A 15,421-nucleotide genomic window follows, 5' to 3' on the forward strand; every position below is an offset into this window, starting at 1 on the left:
TGTTTTTAGGCACCTGTTAATGAGTTTGTGGTGAATTTTCCAGAGCAGTTTGTCAGTGCTGGGAGCAGAGCTGTGGATCTGTAATTAATAGTTCCATTCAGATTTCACTATGGAAGAACAGCCTGTAATTTTCTCAGCCTGTTTTTCATTGCAAGCAGCACTTTTGCTTTTCTCCCAAACAGTTTATTGTTGAAACATCCCTTACACTGGGTTATTAGTGTACACTTAAATATTGATCCAAACACTTTTGCTGGATTTTGCTGTCTGGTGTTACATGCCCAGATAATTCCAAATGATTTGGAGCAACCTAAAAAGCCAAGAAATATTAAAAATTAAGATGCAAGCTCTGCCTGTATCCTTGAGGTAGATCAGGGAAAATGATTTCTAGAAAAATAATTCCAATATGATTTATTTGTTCTGAAGCTGGTTTGGAACAGAGTATCCAAAGGTTCTTTGTAACTCAAAAATCAGTTCTCAAATTGTTGTTGACTGTGATCAGGATTCCCTCATCTCCCACCCATCACCTCTGCTTCTTCCAAATGAAATAAAGAGATTTTTATGGCTCCCACACCTCTCTCCAGCTGAGGTTTGGTTTATAACTTTTTGCAGTTCTGTTCTTTGTGGACACACAGCTCTGGAAATCACAGAGTGTAAGAAAACACAATTCAAACGAGGGTAAACACAAATGAAAATTCAATCTGCTAGGAAGTAGGTAAAGCTTTCCTTTGATTTGTGCTTTATTGGTTTGGGGTTTGTTTATCTATTAATAATCAAGAGGAAGAGATCTGAAGATTTACTTTGTCATCAAACTTGAAGTAATGTTTGTAATTCTTCACATAAATATTAGCAGAGTAAGTGATTTTCTTTAGCTCAGAAGGTAAATATGATATGATGAGTATCTTTTAGTTTATATATGGAAGCAATTCCTTGTTGGCACATTCTTTATCACTTTACCATTTTTCTGCCCAAATTAGATTAAACTCTTAGAACAAGAAAATGAGCACTTGAATCAGACTGTGGCTTCTCTGAGGCAGCGCTCACAAATCAGTGCTGAGGCGAGAATGAAAGAAATTGAAAAGGAAAATAAAATCCTCCATGAGTCTATCAAAGAGACCAGCAGTAAGTTAAATAAGATGGAATTTGAAAAAAAACAAGTCAGGAAAGAGCTGGAACACTACAAAGAGAAAGGGGAGAGGGCAGAAGAATTAGAGAACGAACTGCATCGTCTGGAGAAGGAAAATGAGTTATTACAGAAGAAAATCACCAACCTAAAAATCACTTGTGAGAAGATCGAGGCCTTAGAACAGGAGAACTCTGACCTGGAGACAGAGAACAGAAAGCTGAAAAAAACCCTGGATAGCCTGAAAAACCTCACTTTTCAATTAGAATCCTTAGAAAAGGAGAATTCCCAACTGGACGAAGAAAATTTAGAGTTACGGAGGACAATTGAATCCTTGAAGTGTACAAGCATTAAAGTGGCACAGTTACAATTAGAAAATAAGGAGCTGGAGAGTGAAAAGGAGCAGCTCAAAAAAAGCCTTGAGCTGATGAAAGCCTCTTTTAAGAAGACTGAACGCTTGGAAGTCAGTTACCAAGGCCTGGACACGGAAAACCAAAGGCTACAGAAAGCCCTGGAAAACAGCAATAAGAAGATTCAGCAGTTAGAGAGTGAATTACAAGATTTAGAGACTGAAAATCAGACCCTGCAAAAGAACTTGGAAGAGTTAAAAATCTCCAGTAAGCGCCTGGAGCAGCTGGAAAAGGAGAATAAGTTGTTAGAACAAGAAACTTCTCAACTGGAAAAGGATAAGAAGCAGCTGGAAAAGGAAAATAAAAGGCTTAGACAGCAAGCAGAAATTAAAGATAATACCTTAGAAGAAAATAATGTCAAAATCAGTAATCTGGAAAGGGAAAATAAATCTCTGTTTAAGGAAATCGTTGTGTATAAAGAGTCGTGTGTGCGCCTGAAAGAACTGGAGAAGGAAAACAAGGAACTGGTGAAAAGAGCCACCATTGATAAGAAAACCCTGGTCACCCTGAGAGAGGTAAACACAGAGGAGTTCCCATTCCCATCGTGATCCCTTTGTAATGTACAGAAATTGTATCTGCCTTCTGATTGTGAGGATTTTTTTCTGCTTTAATCTGTGCACTCTTAACACCTTTATGCATTAAATCATCAAAAATTTTATAATGATAGTCATTGAAAGGAAGAATATCATATTGCTGGAATGTTTCCCCTTCACTGTCATGTTCCAGACCAAATTTGAAGGGGAATTCTAGAGGGAAAGGGAGAGAGCACAGAGAAATCCTATTTTACAACATAATGTCTACAACTGGAAGGGGAGTTAAAGTTGAATTATTCCAGTCATGCAATGATAAAACATCCCAGAACTAAGACCCCACATTATTTTATTTAGCTGGAAACACTGACTGTAGTTTTTTTTCTGTGCAAGGACTTGGTGAATGAGAAATTGAAGACTCAACAGATGAACAATGATCTAGAAAAACTGGCCCACGAGCTGGAAAAGATTGGCTTGAACAAGGAGCGTCTCCTGCACGATGAGCAGAGCAGTGATGACAGGTGAGAGTGGCAAAGAGGACAAACGAGGATTTTTTTTTTTATTCATAAAGTGGTTTTGCAGACTGGTTCTGTGCATGCTCTGAGGTTTTTAAGGCACACTCATGGACCCAGAAAGGAACTCGATATTTTTGGAAATGAATTAGCTGATGTGCTTTCACATTCAGCTGACTGTGACAGTGAGTTGCCACTTTTTGTTGCTAAGAGACTCACTGAAGTATGTCAGGAGATAGAGTTAATTATAATTAAAATGTTTTATGCTCTAGTCAGCAGCAGCAACAGTACCAGTAAAAGATAATTAGCTCAAAGTAGGGTTTTTTTTCCTTTTTGTCTGCCTGTCTGACACAAATGGGTTTTATCAATAGTGATTACCTTAAACTGTCTCACTCATTCCTTGCAACCATTTCCTTCTAATTCTTCCATCCTAAAGGAAGCTGCATTCCCACTTTCCCTGGCTGGGAAATACCCAGTTTTTGAGTGGCTCCAGAACTTGGTGGTGGCTCCATCCCTCCTCCATACCTGCCCCTGGGGAGCAGCTGCTGCCCTGGCATCTGTTTCCTCTGCTGCCTTTCCCTGCCCTGCCTTGCCCTGCAGGGATTTGGGGGAATGGGTGGCAGGAGCAGAGCAGACTGGTGTGGGCTTCCAGCCAAGCTTGGCTTCCCAGTGCAGTTCTGCTGTCATGATCACTTATTACAACTGATTGGCATGAACCTGGGGATGGATCTGGGGCCTTCTGTGTCCAGAGGAACTCAAAGAAGCCCAAATGTTGGGGTTTGAATGCAGCTGCCCTTTCCCAGTGCTCTGTCACAGGGGTGGTGCCAGGTTCCTGTGTCCCCCTCTTGGTTTGTGCTGGTGCCTTTCAGCTGCATTTCTGTGCTCCCAGAGGAGTTCAGGAAAAGCTGTCACAACTTGCACTGCTTGGATTTCTTCTGATTCAAGCATTTCATTTAAGCACTTGATAAGCATTTGATATGTCCTTAGATAAATATACCCAACAAAAACCCACCAGTCCTTGATCCAAGGGGAAGCTTAAACTTAGATGAAGCCCAAATGGAGCAACATTTAATCAAGTTCTGGGTTAGAAGTGGTTGAGCTCTGCTGCTGCCTTGAGCTTCTTCCCATGCTCCATATAGAGCTGGAGCATCGTGAAAGGGCAGTGTTTGTTTTCCAAGAGAAAACTAGCATTGGTTTGAAATTTTGTTCTGCCAATAAATCCCCTGATTTTTCCATTGTTCTCAACCTTTTCATTCATCCCAGAGATACCTGGATTGCTTTCCTTGCATAACAATACTTAGGTGAGTCATTACCAGCTGGGTTCATTAGGGATACAATTACTTCTCAGTCTAGTTTTTCATCTGCCTCTGTCATTTTGATGATGGAAATTAAAAATGTACCATTTTCCTCCTCCTGATTGCAAAGAGCTGCTTGTGGTTTTTAATAAATGATCTTGGTAGCACCTTAGAGTTTTTCTGTTGAGGTCTAAACTGGCCACGTTTTAGGACTTGGAAGTGTTTTCCATTTTCTCTTGCCTGCTGTCCTCGGACAACAGATTTATGGATTTTGATTCTAAATCCAAAATAACCCAACTTGCAGTTATATTAAAAAATTCATACCATTTTTCACTGCTCAAAGTGTAAGTAGATACTGGATCTCTGCTATTACTATTTTTTGTCCTTTGTTTTCTATAGAATTGTGTCATTTTTCAGTAGCAGGAATTACTTGCAGCCAAATCTGTTCTTCAGCTCAGGAAGGTGAAATACTGTATATTCTACTAGTCCCAGGCTGCCTACTGTTCTGTAAATCCTTGGGAATTGGTTGTCATATCTGAAAATCTCAGACTCTCCTCCTGCTGCATGATGCTACTGGACAGCTTTCTGCTTATTAATTCTCTTGCCATGGGTCTTCTGCTCCAGTTCCTGACTGGATCTGATGCTGTTATCCATTCAGGAGTCTCCTGCACTTTATTCCTGTCACTAAACTGAGGGATCCTTCAGCAGCCAGGACTGGAAAGGGGAGATGGCAGTGGTTGGGGTTATTTTATCCAGCTGTGGGGAGGAGTGGGGGGTTCTCCAGATTCTGAGCTGCTCAGAAGTGATTAATGAGTGTGGGTTTTGGTATTTCCCATAATGAGTGTCCAGTTCTAAATGAATACAGTTAATCTGACCACTTGTCTCTCACTCTGACATTTTGGGAGGTTTAGGTTCCCTACAATATCGTGAATATGGTTAAAAATGGAAGCTTTGCACATCAAGGGTGGCGACAGTCTCAAAATATCAGCAGCTGGGCTGAGTGAGCAATTTGCACATTGATGCACTAAACAAGTGTGCACCTGCACAGTTCTGGGCTCCATCTCCTTCCCTGTCCTTCCCTTTGGAGCTGGCTGGAAATGGGAACTGATGAGAATCCTGCTCTCCAAATTCTTCACATTGCAATTGAGTGGAGGTCCCCGCTGGATTCTCTGGAGTGGAGCCAGGGGCAGTGCAGGCACCACTCACTAATGATGCAGAGAAACCCAGCACCCCCCTGGTGGGCCTGAATGGGTCTTGTGCTGGGTCTAACATCTTTTAAAAGAAATGTGGAGTCAAAAATTGTTCTGATAACTATCTTCTGGTTATTTATTTCATTCTACTTGCTATGGATGCTGAGGTGTCTTCACACTTTTGACCTCAGCACTCAGGGATGTTTGAATGTAGCTATGACTCTGCTCTAGAACATTTTAGAATTTAAGTACCTGGAATAATTATTTAAAATACAGACTCGTTTTTGTTGTTGGCCAGTAGGTACAAACTTTTGGAGTCCAAATTAGAATCCACCCTCAAGAAGTCTCTGGAAATAAAAGAAGAAAAAATTGCTGCTTTGGAGGCTCGTTTGGAAGAATCAACAAATCTGAACCAGCAGCTGCGTCAGGAACTGAAAACAGTAAGGGAATTTTAATAGAAATTAATATTAAATGAGCTGTTGTTATTTCTACACTTTCTGGGGAAGACAGCAAAAAATGAGCATCATTCAGGTGATGGAAAGCAGGACAAAGGGGTGAAAGCTTTTTAGACTGTGTTGAAATCACACGAAAATTGTTCAGTTTATTCACTGGCCATGAAAACATCAGCTGGATAAATAATCTGAAGTTGATTTGATTTGTGATGTCATTTCCAGCTACATTTTCTGGCCTACCTTGAGCAGCCTGAGTAGATTGGTTAGAAAAGGAAATTCTTTTACCTTGGTTAGAGAATTTTAGTATAAAAGTTGGGGGATACAGTTGGAAACATTGAAATAAAATAGAAAATGGAGGTCTGCTGTTTGTTGGGGTTAAACTGTCCATATCCATAAATAATTCGTGCATCATCTCCCCAAACATGTAAAAAAACCCAAATTTACAAATACAATAACAGCACTTCCTGTTCTTTGAGAAGGGGCATGGTCAGGTAATAAATTAATAAATTTGGACATGCAAAATGGAAAATTGTAACCCTAACCTAAGCTGTCCTAAATAATTCCAGGTGAAGAAGAACTATGAAGCTCTCAAGCAAAGACAAGAAGAGGAAAGGATGGTTCAGAATTCTCCTCCAAGAAGTGGAGAAGAAAATCAATCTGTCAATAAGTGGGAGAAAGAAAATCAGGAGACTACAAGAGAATTATTGAAAGTTAAAGATAGATTAATCGAGGTGGAGAGGAATGTAAGATGTGTTTTAAATATCGTTCTGGTGGTAAACATTTGTGGTGAGCTGTTCCAGTGATGCAAATGAGGGTGCTGTTAAGACACTTGAATTTATCACCTCGTTTCCATCCCAAGAATTAAATACAGTGCATGTAGCAGCTGGATTCTGCTCTGTGGGATTCCATAAAGCACTTGATAGGCATTTCAAAAGGAAATGTGAAAACCTGAATCTGCCCTTTTGAATGCACAGCTCTCTCTCAAATCCCAGTTGTATAATCCCTGTCCTGGAGGTTCCTCTCCTGTTTCTCTGTAGGTGCAACATCTGTTACCTGTTTTGCCGGTGATAAATCCCCCCAAAGTGTGTTTGTTCTGCAAGTTTATCCCACCCTGTAAATCTCTGCACAGTCCTGCTGCTTTCTAAGGTCTGGGAAACACTTCTGTTGTATCTTGGAGTTGCTGGGGCCTCTGTGGGCTGAGGTTTTTGTGTGGTTTTAACCCCCCAGAACGCGACGCTGCAGGCGGAGAAGCAGGCGCTGAAAACGCAGCTCAAGCAGCTCGAGACACAGAACAACAACCTGCAGGCCCAGATCCTGGCCCTGCAGAGACAGACTGTGTCCCTGCAGGAGCAGAACACGACTCTGCAAACTCAGAATGCCAAGCTGCAGGTAATGCTGCTTTGTTTGCTCTCAGAAATAAAATCAGGTGGTTTTTTCCAAGGAAAACTTAAATTATGTCATTGTCGTTAGCTTTAAAATCACATTTGGCTTCCTGGAGGGACGTGGGAAAGGTGGTGGTGATGTGAAAATAATCTGCACTCAGCAGTCAAATAATGGTTTGTTTGCTGATGAAGAATTAGAAATTGGTTTTAATCCCTTGTCCAATGTAAAATCTTGACTTTATACTTATAAGTAGAGTAGATTCTCTTACCCGGTTTCCAAGATACCTTGGGCTTTTTTATTGTGTTTATACATCTAAATTAGGTCAGAGAAGTGTGTCCAACCATATTCTAATAAACTTTACGTATTTTTATAAATACCTAAAAAAATAAAAGTAAAGTCATACCTAGGAGGATAATCAAATCAATAGAAGATCTTTAAAAAACCAAAAGAAAATGGAAAGCTACATATATATGTGAAGACCTGAATTCAGATAATTGAGAGGCAGTAAAAATGTATTGTGTGACCATGGAAATCATAAAAATGGTTGTCCCCAGAGTCCTACAGCTCTTCTGGCCAAAATTCAGATGTTGCCCTTATAGTTTAATAGGGTTATTAAATATGCATCTTGTTTCTTTAAATATTTTTGTGAATGGATGTAATACTTTTTGAAGTTGTAAGAATTAAAACTCCCTCAGGAGGGGATAAAAACCCCACAATGCAGCAGAAATAGTAAAGAGAGTCAGAAAGGATGGAGGGCTGATGGAAATCAAGATGTCAAGGGCTGTTTAAATGAGACAATGAATGCATTTGGTGGATGCCTGAAGTCTCCTCCTGGCTCTTCATGGGAAGCAGAACATTTTTGTTCCATGGATGCCCTTTCTGCTGCCATAATGAAACAGGACATGGGTGCACACCCTGTGCCTCCTCTGGTTGTTAAAAACCTGTGGATGTGGCATGGAAATATCCTGTTTAACCTGTTGAGAGGGGATTGCTGGGATTCAGAGCTCTCTGAGTACTTGGTAATTCCCTTCATCAAAAAAAAACCCAGGAATCTTTGTAGTTCCTCTTTTGCCTCATGCCCAGCAGCTCAGGCCATTCCTCTCAGGCAAGACAATTCTCCATGAGCTGCAAATCCAAGTGGAAGTTGAAATATGCTCAGGAAAGTCAAAGTGATGAACTGTTGGCTAAATCCGAAGTGCAGACTGAGCTGCTCTAGCTGGGCTGTGCCAAAACTGTTCCTGGGCAGCTCATTCTTCTCTTCCTCCTGATAGCCATAAGGAGCAGCCAAGGGGAAGGATGTCTGAAAAGGGTAACTGGGAATTCTGACCTAACCAAACTCAGATTCAGCCTGGGAAGTTTCCCAGCACACCCATGCCATCAGACATGACTTCATTTCCAGTGAAAGGTTCAGCTTTCTCATCTGTAACAAAGAGCACTGCAGTTCCAGCACGAAGGGATTTGTTCCCTGGTAACAGCGGGAACTGGAGTGAGAGATGGAAATTTTTTTTTTCCTTAATAGATACCCTGAGGGTATTAGAAGGCTCAGTAGTTTGTGGTTTTCATCTCTTGAACAGGAAAGAGAAAGGAAGCTGGTACAGGTCAGGTGACAAGCACCGTTTCTTTAAGATATCCAGGGATTTCTCCAGAGGCACAAAAAGTGGAGTTGTTGGTTGGGGCTTTTTTGAACTGTCTAATGTTGAAGGCTTTAGTATATTAATACACATTAATGCTGTTCTGGGACAGCTGTTGGAGAACTGCTGCAGTTCCACAAAAGAGCACAGAACAGAGCATGGGTAGTTCCTTCCAGGTGCTGTTTTTCCTGTTGGAACTCTCGCTGCGAAGCTGTGCATGGATACCATGAAGATTTATGGTGACAGTACAGAAGTTTTTTAAGAATAAATCTCCATGCCAGTGTGGAAATTGCTTTTATTTTAGTCATGTCACAGATTGGGCTTTTATTAGGATCGCTGGTGATTGATTTCTCCAAGGTAGCTTGGTGCTGGAGGGAAATGGCAGCAAAAAGGTTGCCAGTGGAACAACCAGAAGGTCTCCGAGGGTTAAACCCAGGAGATGTTGAAGTGGGAGCTGGAATAACCCGGGCCGTGCCCCCGTTGCTGGCTGCAGGTGGAGAACTCCACGCTGAACTCGCAGAGCACGTCGCTGATGAACCAGAACGCTCAGCTGCAGATCCAGCAGTCGGCCCTGGAGAGCGAGAGCGAGGCCGTGCTCAGGGAGCGAGAGGACCTGAAGGGGCTGCACGAGGCCCTGCTCAAGGACCACGAGCGCCTGGAGCAGCTGCACGAGCGCCAGGCCGCCGAGTACGAGTCCCTGATCGCCAAGCACGGCAGCCTCAAGGCTGCCCACAAAAACCTGGAGCTGGAGCACAAGGACTTGGAGGACAGGTAAATGCTGCCAGCATTAATCACTCTCTAATAAAACAATAGCATGAATAAAATCATGATTGCTTAATCACTAAGATTTAAACTTTAACAGGCCGTTTCATCAAAATTCCTTTTTTTTTTTTCCGGTCATTCCACAAATTTTGTCTTTGCAGGTACAATCAGTTGCTGAAACAGAAAGTGCAGCTGGAGGAACTGGAGAAGGTTCTCAAGACAGAGCAGGACAAAATGCTGCAGCAAAGTGAGAAACATGAGAGTGTGGCAGCAGAATATAAGAAACTTCGGGATGAAAATGAAAGGTAAAGAGAATTGTGACACTGGAGCACCTGCCAGTGCAGCTTAAACAAGTGGTGTGTTCTTCACATCCCTTCAACACCAGGTGCTGCTATTCTGAATATTCACCATCCCACAAAAATAATCATTATAACCTGAGGGGATAAGTGGGACAAAGGGAGCCCAGGAATGGATGTGTGTAACCTCCAGGATTCCTAAAGTTTGGGCCATTCCTGTTTTGTGTTGGCAAGAAATCCTGGCTGATTTGTAAGATTCTTTTATTCTGGAAAGTGGCATCTTAAAAGCAGTTGTGATGTAGAGATGCTGCTTTGTATTTAAACACACAGAGAACAGCGCTTGGCTCAAAGGCAGAACACATTCCTAGGAAAATGAGGCTGGGATAACTTACAGGATGTGACAGTAAGGAATTTGTGTGTGTGTTTTATGGACTAGTTGGAAATGTCATGTTTCAGAGGGAGTGGGGGTAACAAATTCATTTCCAGCACTCTTTGATGATGTCTCTGCATCCCAGGCTCACTCACACGTACACTCAGCTCCTGAGGGAGAATGAAGTGCTCCAAACTGACCACAAGAATCTGAAAACATTATTGAACAATTCCAAACTGGAGCAAACACGCTTGGAAGCAGAGTTTTCCAAACTCAAAGAACAGTACCAGCAACTGGATATTACATCAACAAAACTAAATAATCAGTGTGAGGTACGTGGGAATTCTGCTCTTTGTAATGGCTGGAATATTTTTATAACTGTATTTATAGGTTCATAAAATCGTATGAAGTGCTGGAGTATCAATCATTTATAGATAATGAAGTGGATCCAAAGAGTAATTAATTTACCTAATGTACAGGCAATACACAATTTCAGGCTCATCTTAGGGAAACTGGTTTAAATTATTTAAAGCATCAAAGAGGCTTTTATCAGTTAATTTGTGATTTAATTTTGGGTTTGATTTGACTCTCAGAATCCCTCTGTAGACCTAAATTTTCTTGTTAATCTCATGATCTGTGTATAAAATATACTCACATATAAATGCATGGGCAATTTCATCTGTTTTAACAGTTGCTCAGCCAACTTAAAGGAAACCTGGAGGAGGAAAACAGACACCTGCTGGATCAAATCCAGACCTTAATGCTGCAGAACAGAACATTACTGGAGCAGAACATGGAAAGCAAGGATCTCTTCCACGTGGAGCAAAGGCAGTACATGTGAGTTGTGGAAACAAGGAAATCACTGTGATTAGGGCAGTGCCACCAATACCTGCATTGTTTAAAAAAAGCTTCTGTTATATATAGAATTTAAGACATGTGCTGCTTCTGAAATGCTTCTCTTTAAAATAAGAATTTCAGTGATAAATGCAAAGCAGATAACTCAAAATATGAACATGGTGCTTGTAGTTCTAAAGGATCAGAACAACCGTGTTCATTACTGATGATGGAAGTGAGGAATAAAAACGTATTTATTCCTCATTCTACTACTGGCAAAGTTTAGATTTGTAATCACTGTATTTGTAGATTGATCCCTTCATACACAAGTCTACATACATTGGAGATTAATTTGTAGATCTGTGGACTGGAGAGAAGAGAAAATGTGCTTCTCTAAATGATACAGCACTTTATTTAAAAAAGAGGAATGTGTAATAAAGGCAAATGGAGTCTTATTCCATTCTGTATCACGAAGTCAAGCCTGAGGCAGATTGTTTGCTGTATCTGTTGCTTTTTCAATAAGAATCAAATGCTTTGTAAGAATTACCCACAAAAGGTGACAATTTTCAGATAACAGATTCCCAGAGGAACGTGCTGCCTCCGCACCCTGTATACGTTTTTGAAGCATAAATTACCATTCATTTCTGTTTGCAGTGACAAACTAAATGAATTGAGGAGGCAGAAGGAGAAACTGGAGGAGAAGATAATGGATCAGTACAAATTTTACGAGCCATCTCCACCAAGAAGGTACTGATGCACATGATGTAGAATAAAACACAGCTCTAAAGCATGGCAGACCTGTTCTGTTCCCGCTGAAAATCGGGATCAGGATCACATCTGTGCCTTGAATAGCAATGAGGAGGCTCTGCAGGCCTGAGCAGTGTGTTACACATGCAGTGAATGTGCTGTGTTGTTGATGGCAGGAGGGGCAACTGGATCACGCTGAAGATGAGGAAGCTGATCAAGTCCAAGAAGGACGGGAACCGCGAGCGCCTCAAGTCGGTGACGCTGACGCCCACGCGCTCCGAGTCCAGCGAGGGATTCCTGCAGCTGCCCCACCAGGACAGCCAGGACAGCTCCTCCGTGGGCTCCAACTCCCTGGAGGATGGGCAGACCCTGGGCACCAAAAAGAGTAGCAGTGAGTACTGCAAACAGCTCGGCTCCGTGAATAAACCTTGGCGAAATGCTGGAAAAGTCTGCGTGTTGTGCAGGATTTGTAAAGATCGCTTTGAAGTCTGTAGGAATGAAGCCTGAATTAATTCATTAATTCATTCATTAATTAATTCATTAAGTTCTTACAAACTCCCTGAAGTGTTTGGGCAGAACTAGTTTTGAGCATTTCTGTATCTCAAAATGCAAGTGTTAAAATGCACTCACAGTGCCTGGGTAAGATGAAGCAGGCACTGGTGCTGGGTCAGGTGAGCAGGATTTGGGATAGAATGCCAGGTGTCAGCACAAGGAGCCTTTTTGTTTCTCCCTCTTGTCCCAGCATGACTCTTTCCCCTTGCCTTGGAAGTGTTTTCCAAGCTGTGGCTGTGCTAACATCCTTGAGTTGCTGAAAACGCCTTCTGTCTGAAGGTGTTCCCTCAGCATCTCACAAAACCAGCGATGAAATCTGGATATGCAACGAGAAGTGTTAATGTAGAAACACAACCTGTTCAAAATACAGGAATTGTTATTGGTCCTGAAATTGGAGTGAAGTGGTTGAGAGGGAGAACAAGGGCTTAGAGAAATGTGGTTAGCTAGAGTATTCCAGGCACAATTTGCTGAACTTGAACGATTTGATAGCCATCCCATTAGGGTGCCTGTGATATATAAGGCCAGGTTCTGTTTATTATTGCTTATTATCTGTGTTTTTTGTTCTTCACTCTTGGCATGAATAATGAACTGCCCAGTTTCTCACAACTTGAGAGATACAATTGCAGCCAAGTTATCGGGATGTGATGGTACTATTTAATAACTATGCACCAAAAGCATTTTGGCTGTGCATGTAAAAGCATCAGAATCCATGTGCATTAACAGTCACTTCCAGCCTTTGCACTGCTACTTTTAAATGTGATGTATTGGGGTTCAAAAGACAGCAGGTCTGGGGTTTGTGCCAGCTGTGAATTATTACAGCCATTGTGATGTGATTTTTTTTTAATTTTTTTTTTTTTATTCTGTGCTTCTTACAGAAGCTTAGTCAAAGTCAAAAACATCCCCAAAAAAACCCTATTTCAGGAAAAGTTAAAATCAGATCTGTTTTTTTAATAACTGAAGAAAATAGTTCAGGGGTGCATTTAGCACTTTTTTTACTAACTTAGCCCTTTGGGGAGCTCAGCCTTTTTCAGTGTAAGCTTCAAAAGAGGTACTTTGAAACTTGCCTAAAAAGCAACTGTTGCTTTTACATCCAAACCCAGAGTGGTGTGGAACTGGGGAGTGACTGAAGCTGTCCTGGATGTGTGTCAGTGGGAGCCGGGAGTGTGCACGCTGTGGTTCAGCCCATCTGCATCTGTGTCAGCAATGTCGTGTTCTGGAAGGGCTTTTTCTGTGACAGTTTTCTTTGCATGATCCTTGGGACCTTGTAGTGTGCAGTTACCCTCCTGGGGAGCCACGGCTGCAGTTACGGTGGCTGAGCCTCAAAAGAGGTTTGAACCTCATTAATTTTCTACTCCATGGACCTTGTTCATGTTTCCCTTAATCCCAGTGTATTTATCCACAAACTGGAAGGGCTGATCTAATTCCGGATCCTAACCTTCCTCCGTTACACGTGTCGCCATGGAAACCAGAGTTTTGGAGAGAATTCGGATGTGTTTGGTGCCAGCTCAGCTCTGACAGTCTCTGACACAGAGATCTGAGACAGTTTGTGCCTCACAAAGCAGAGAGAATATCTCAGTGTGACAAGGGCTGATGATGGTGCACGTTTTGCAGTCTGTTTCTTCTGCTCCTAGAGTGACTGTAAGTCCTAAATCCCGGGATTTGGGGGCTTTTCTTTTCCGTGGGAAGCAGTTTGGCAGCAGCAGCTCGCACTGAAGGAGCTACAGGAGGGAGCAAACGTGTGAGTGCCACCTGTCTGTGCCAGTGCTCAGGTGCTGGAGCTCTCTGTGCTGGCTGAAGAGTTCTGTGCCACCCTGACCTCCAGAACTGGGCAAGGAGCTGGTTCCAGGAGCTGCCGAGGTGAAATGTCCTGAGTGTCCTTGAGGAGGCAGCTCACCTTCCCTGGCACAATCCAGCGATGTTGTGAGCTGCAGGACTGAGTATCTGACACCCAGATCTCCAGGATACACAGGGCTCCCACCCCCGTTCCCTGTCAGAGATACTGGTTTCAAAAGTGTTTGCTGTGTGTGACATCTGTAGTTTTTCCTCTTTTGTGGCTGGTGATGGAGATCGTGTTTTCCCAACACAAGCCACTTTGTCATGCAGAATGTTTCCAGGAGAGCTGTTATCTCCCTGGGAAAGGTGATCTTGGCACAAAAACCAGGTTACTCTGTTCTCAGAGAGCACCAGCTGAGGTCTCACTGCGTGGCCAGAGCCTGTGTCTGATCCCTGTGGGAAGGAGGGGGTGCCTGGAGAGCTTTTGCTGTCCCAGCACAGCTTAATCCTGCAGGAGGTGTGTGCTCCTGACTGCAGGGTTCCACCTTGGCTTTCCATGGCTGCTGCAAGTACAGCCTCCTCCTTCCCAGGTACTGCCCCAAATAATTACTGAGCACCCCTAATGATCAGCTCCGTGCTGTGGATCTGACACCTGCCCTGTGCAGAGCTTTTCCTCTGGATGGATGGAGCCATTCTGAGCTTTTCCAGAGAAAACTTAGGGCAGGCAGAGGGATTTTTGTTCTCTGTGGAGAAATACAGATATCATTTGCTGTCTTCCACTTCAGCCAGGAGGTGAACAAGTTCCCAGGGAATTAGGGCTGTTAGTAAACTCTCATCTCCACTAGGAACACCAGGAGCAGGCACATTGTGCCACAGAGGGAATAAAAGGAGTGTTCTGAGCTCCATTTGCCAATACCAAGGCATTTTTAAGATTCCTGTCTCATCTTTTTTTCTGTGCATGAACAAAACAGTGTCAGGGTTTTAATGCAGAATTCCCCAGAGGATTTCAGGCAAGCAGGAGAGTTTGAAGATGGGATGTTTCTCAGTCAGCTGAGGAATTCTGCAATACTCATCGTTCATTCTCAGCTCAGAAAGCAAGAAGGTGTTAATGGAATACTGAAAACAGCTCATTTCTGCTGGAGCTCTGCCATGCCAGTATTAATTATTATTACTATTCCAGGACATTTCCTGAGGTGAATTTTGTGCAGGCATTTTGTTTTTTGATGCAGGATTTCCAGGACATGAGTGGTTGCAGGGGAGGTTCCTGGTGGGCACAGTTGCTGAGAGCCATAAATCAGCCCTTTTGGAGGGGGTCTATGTTATTGGACAGGAAGGACAGATGACTCAAACACTTCTGGAGCATCCTCTGGTTACTTCTTCAATAAGATTGAGGAGTTTTTGGTGAAGAGGAGTCAGTTATCTTCCATAAAGGATTACAGAGGGTTATTTTGTCTGTAAAGGATTATAGAAGTTACAGAGGAATTTTCTTTTTTTTGTGTCATCTTGATGACAGAAAGTAGAAATAGAACAGAATGACCTCTGTGGTTGGATTGGTTTGTGAACC

At 42.5% G+C, this 15,421-nt stretch overlaps 1 protein-coding gene across 19 annotated transcripts in view; it reads left to right on the plus strand.

The window, feature by feature from the left end:
* CCDC88A (coiled-coil and HOOK domain protein 88A) overlaps positions 1 to 15,421 on the plus strand; it is a 65,720-nt gene that overhangs the window by 33,728 nt on the left and 16,571 nt on the right. For 16 of the 19 annotated variants that reach the window (XR_015802088.1, XM_014895130.2, XM_088160787.1 and 13 more), the window contains exons 16-26: positions 975 to 2,045; positions 2,454 to 2,581; positions 5,356 to 5,497; positions 6,076 to 6,252; positions 6,737 to 6,898; positions 9,017 to 9,294; positions 9,447 to 9,590; positions 10,097 to 10,283; positions 10,643 to 10,788; positions 11,440 to 11,532; positions 11,709 to 11,923. Coding sequence is in view for 18 of the 19 variants with exons in the window: in XM_014895130.2 (XP_014750616.1) it covers positions 975 to 2,045; positions 2,454 to 2,581; positions 5,356 to 5,497; positions 6,076 to 6,252; positions 6,737 to 6,898; positions 9,017 to 9,294; positions 9,447 to 9,590; positions 10,097 to 10,283; positions 10,643 to 10,788; positions 11,440 to 11,532; positions 11,709 to 11,923 (2,743 nt within the window). In the remaining variant the exon portion in view is untranslated. Of the gene's footprint in view, positions 1 to 974; positions 2,046 to 2,453; positions 2,582 to 5,355; positions 5,498 to 6,075; positions 6,253 to 6,736; positions 6,899 to 9,016; positions 9,295 to 9,446; positions 9,591 to 10,096; positions 10,284 to 10,642; positions 10,789 to 11,439; positions 11,533 to 11,708; positions 11,924 to 12,680; positions 12,732 to 15,421 lie in introns of all 19 variants that reach the window. The other 3 variants (XM_014895131.2, XM_088160775.1, XM_088160778.1) reach the window with 2 other exon arrangements.

This window comes from Sturnus vulgaris, chromosome 3, assembly GCF_052056855.1.
Source record: "Sturnus vulgaris isolate bStuVul1 chromosome 3, bStuVul1.hap1, whole genome shotgun sequence".
Classification (NCBI taxonomy): domain Eukaryota; kingdom Metazoa; phylum Chordata; class Aves; order Passeriformes; family Sturnidae; genus Sturnus; species Sturnus vulgaris.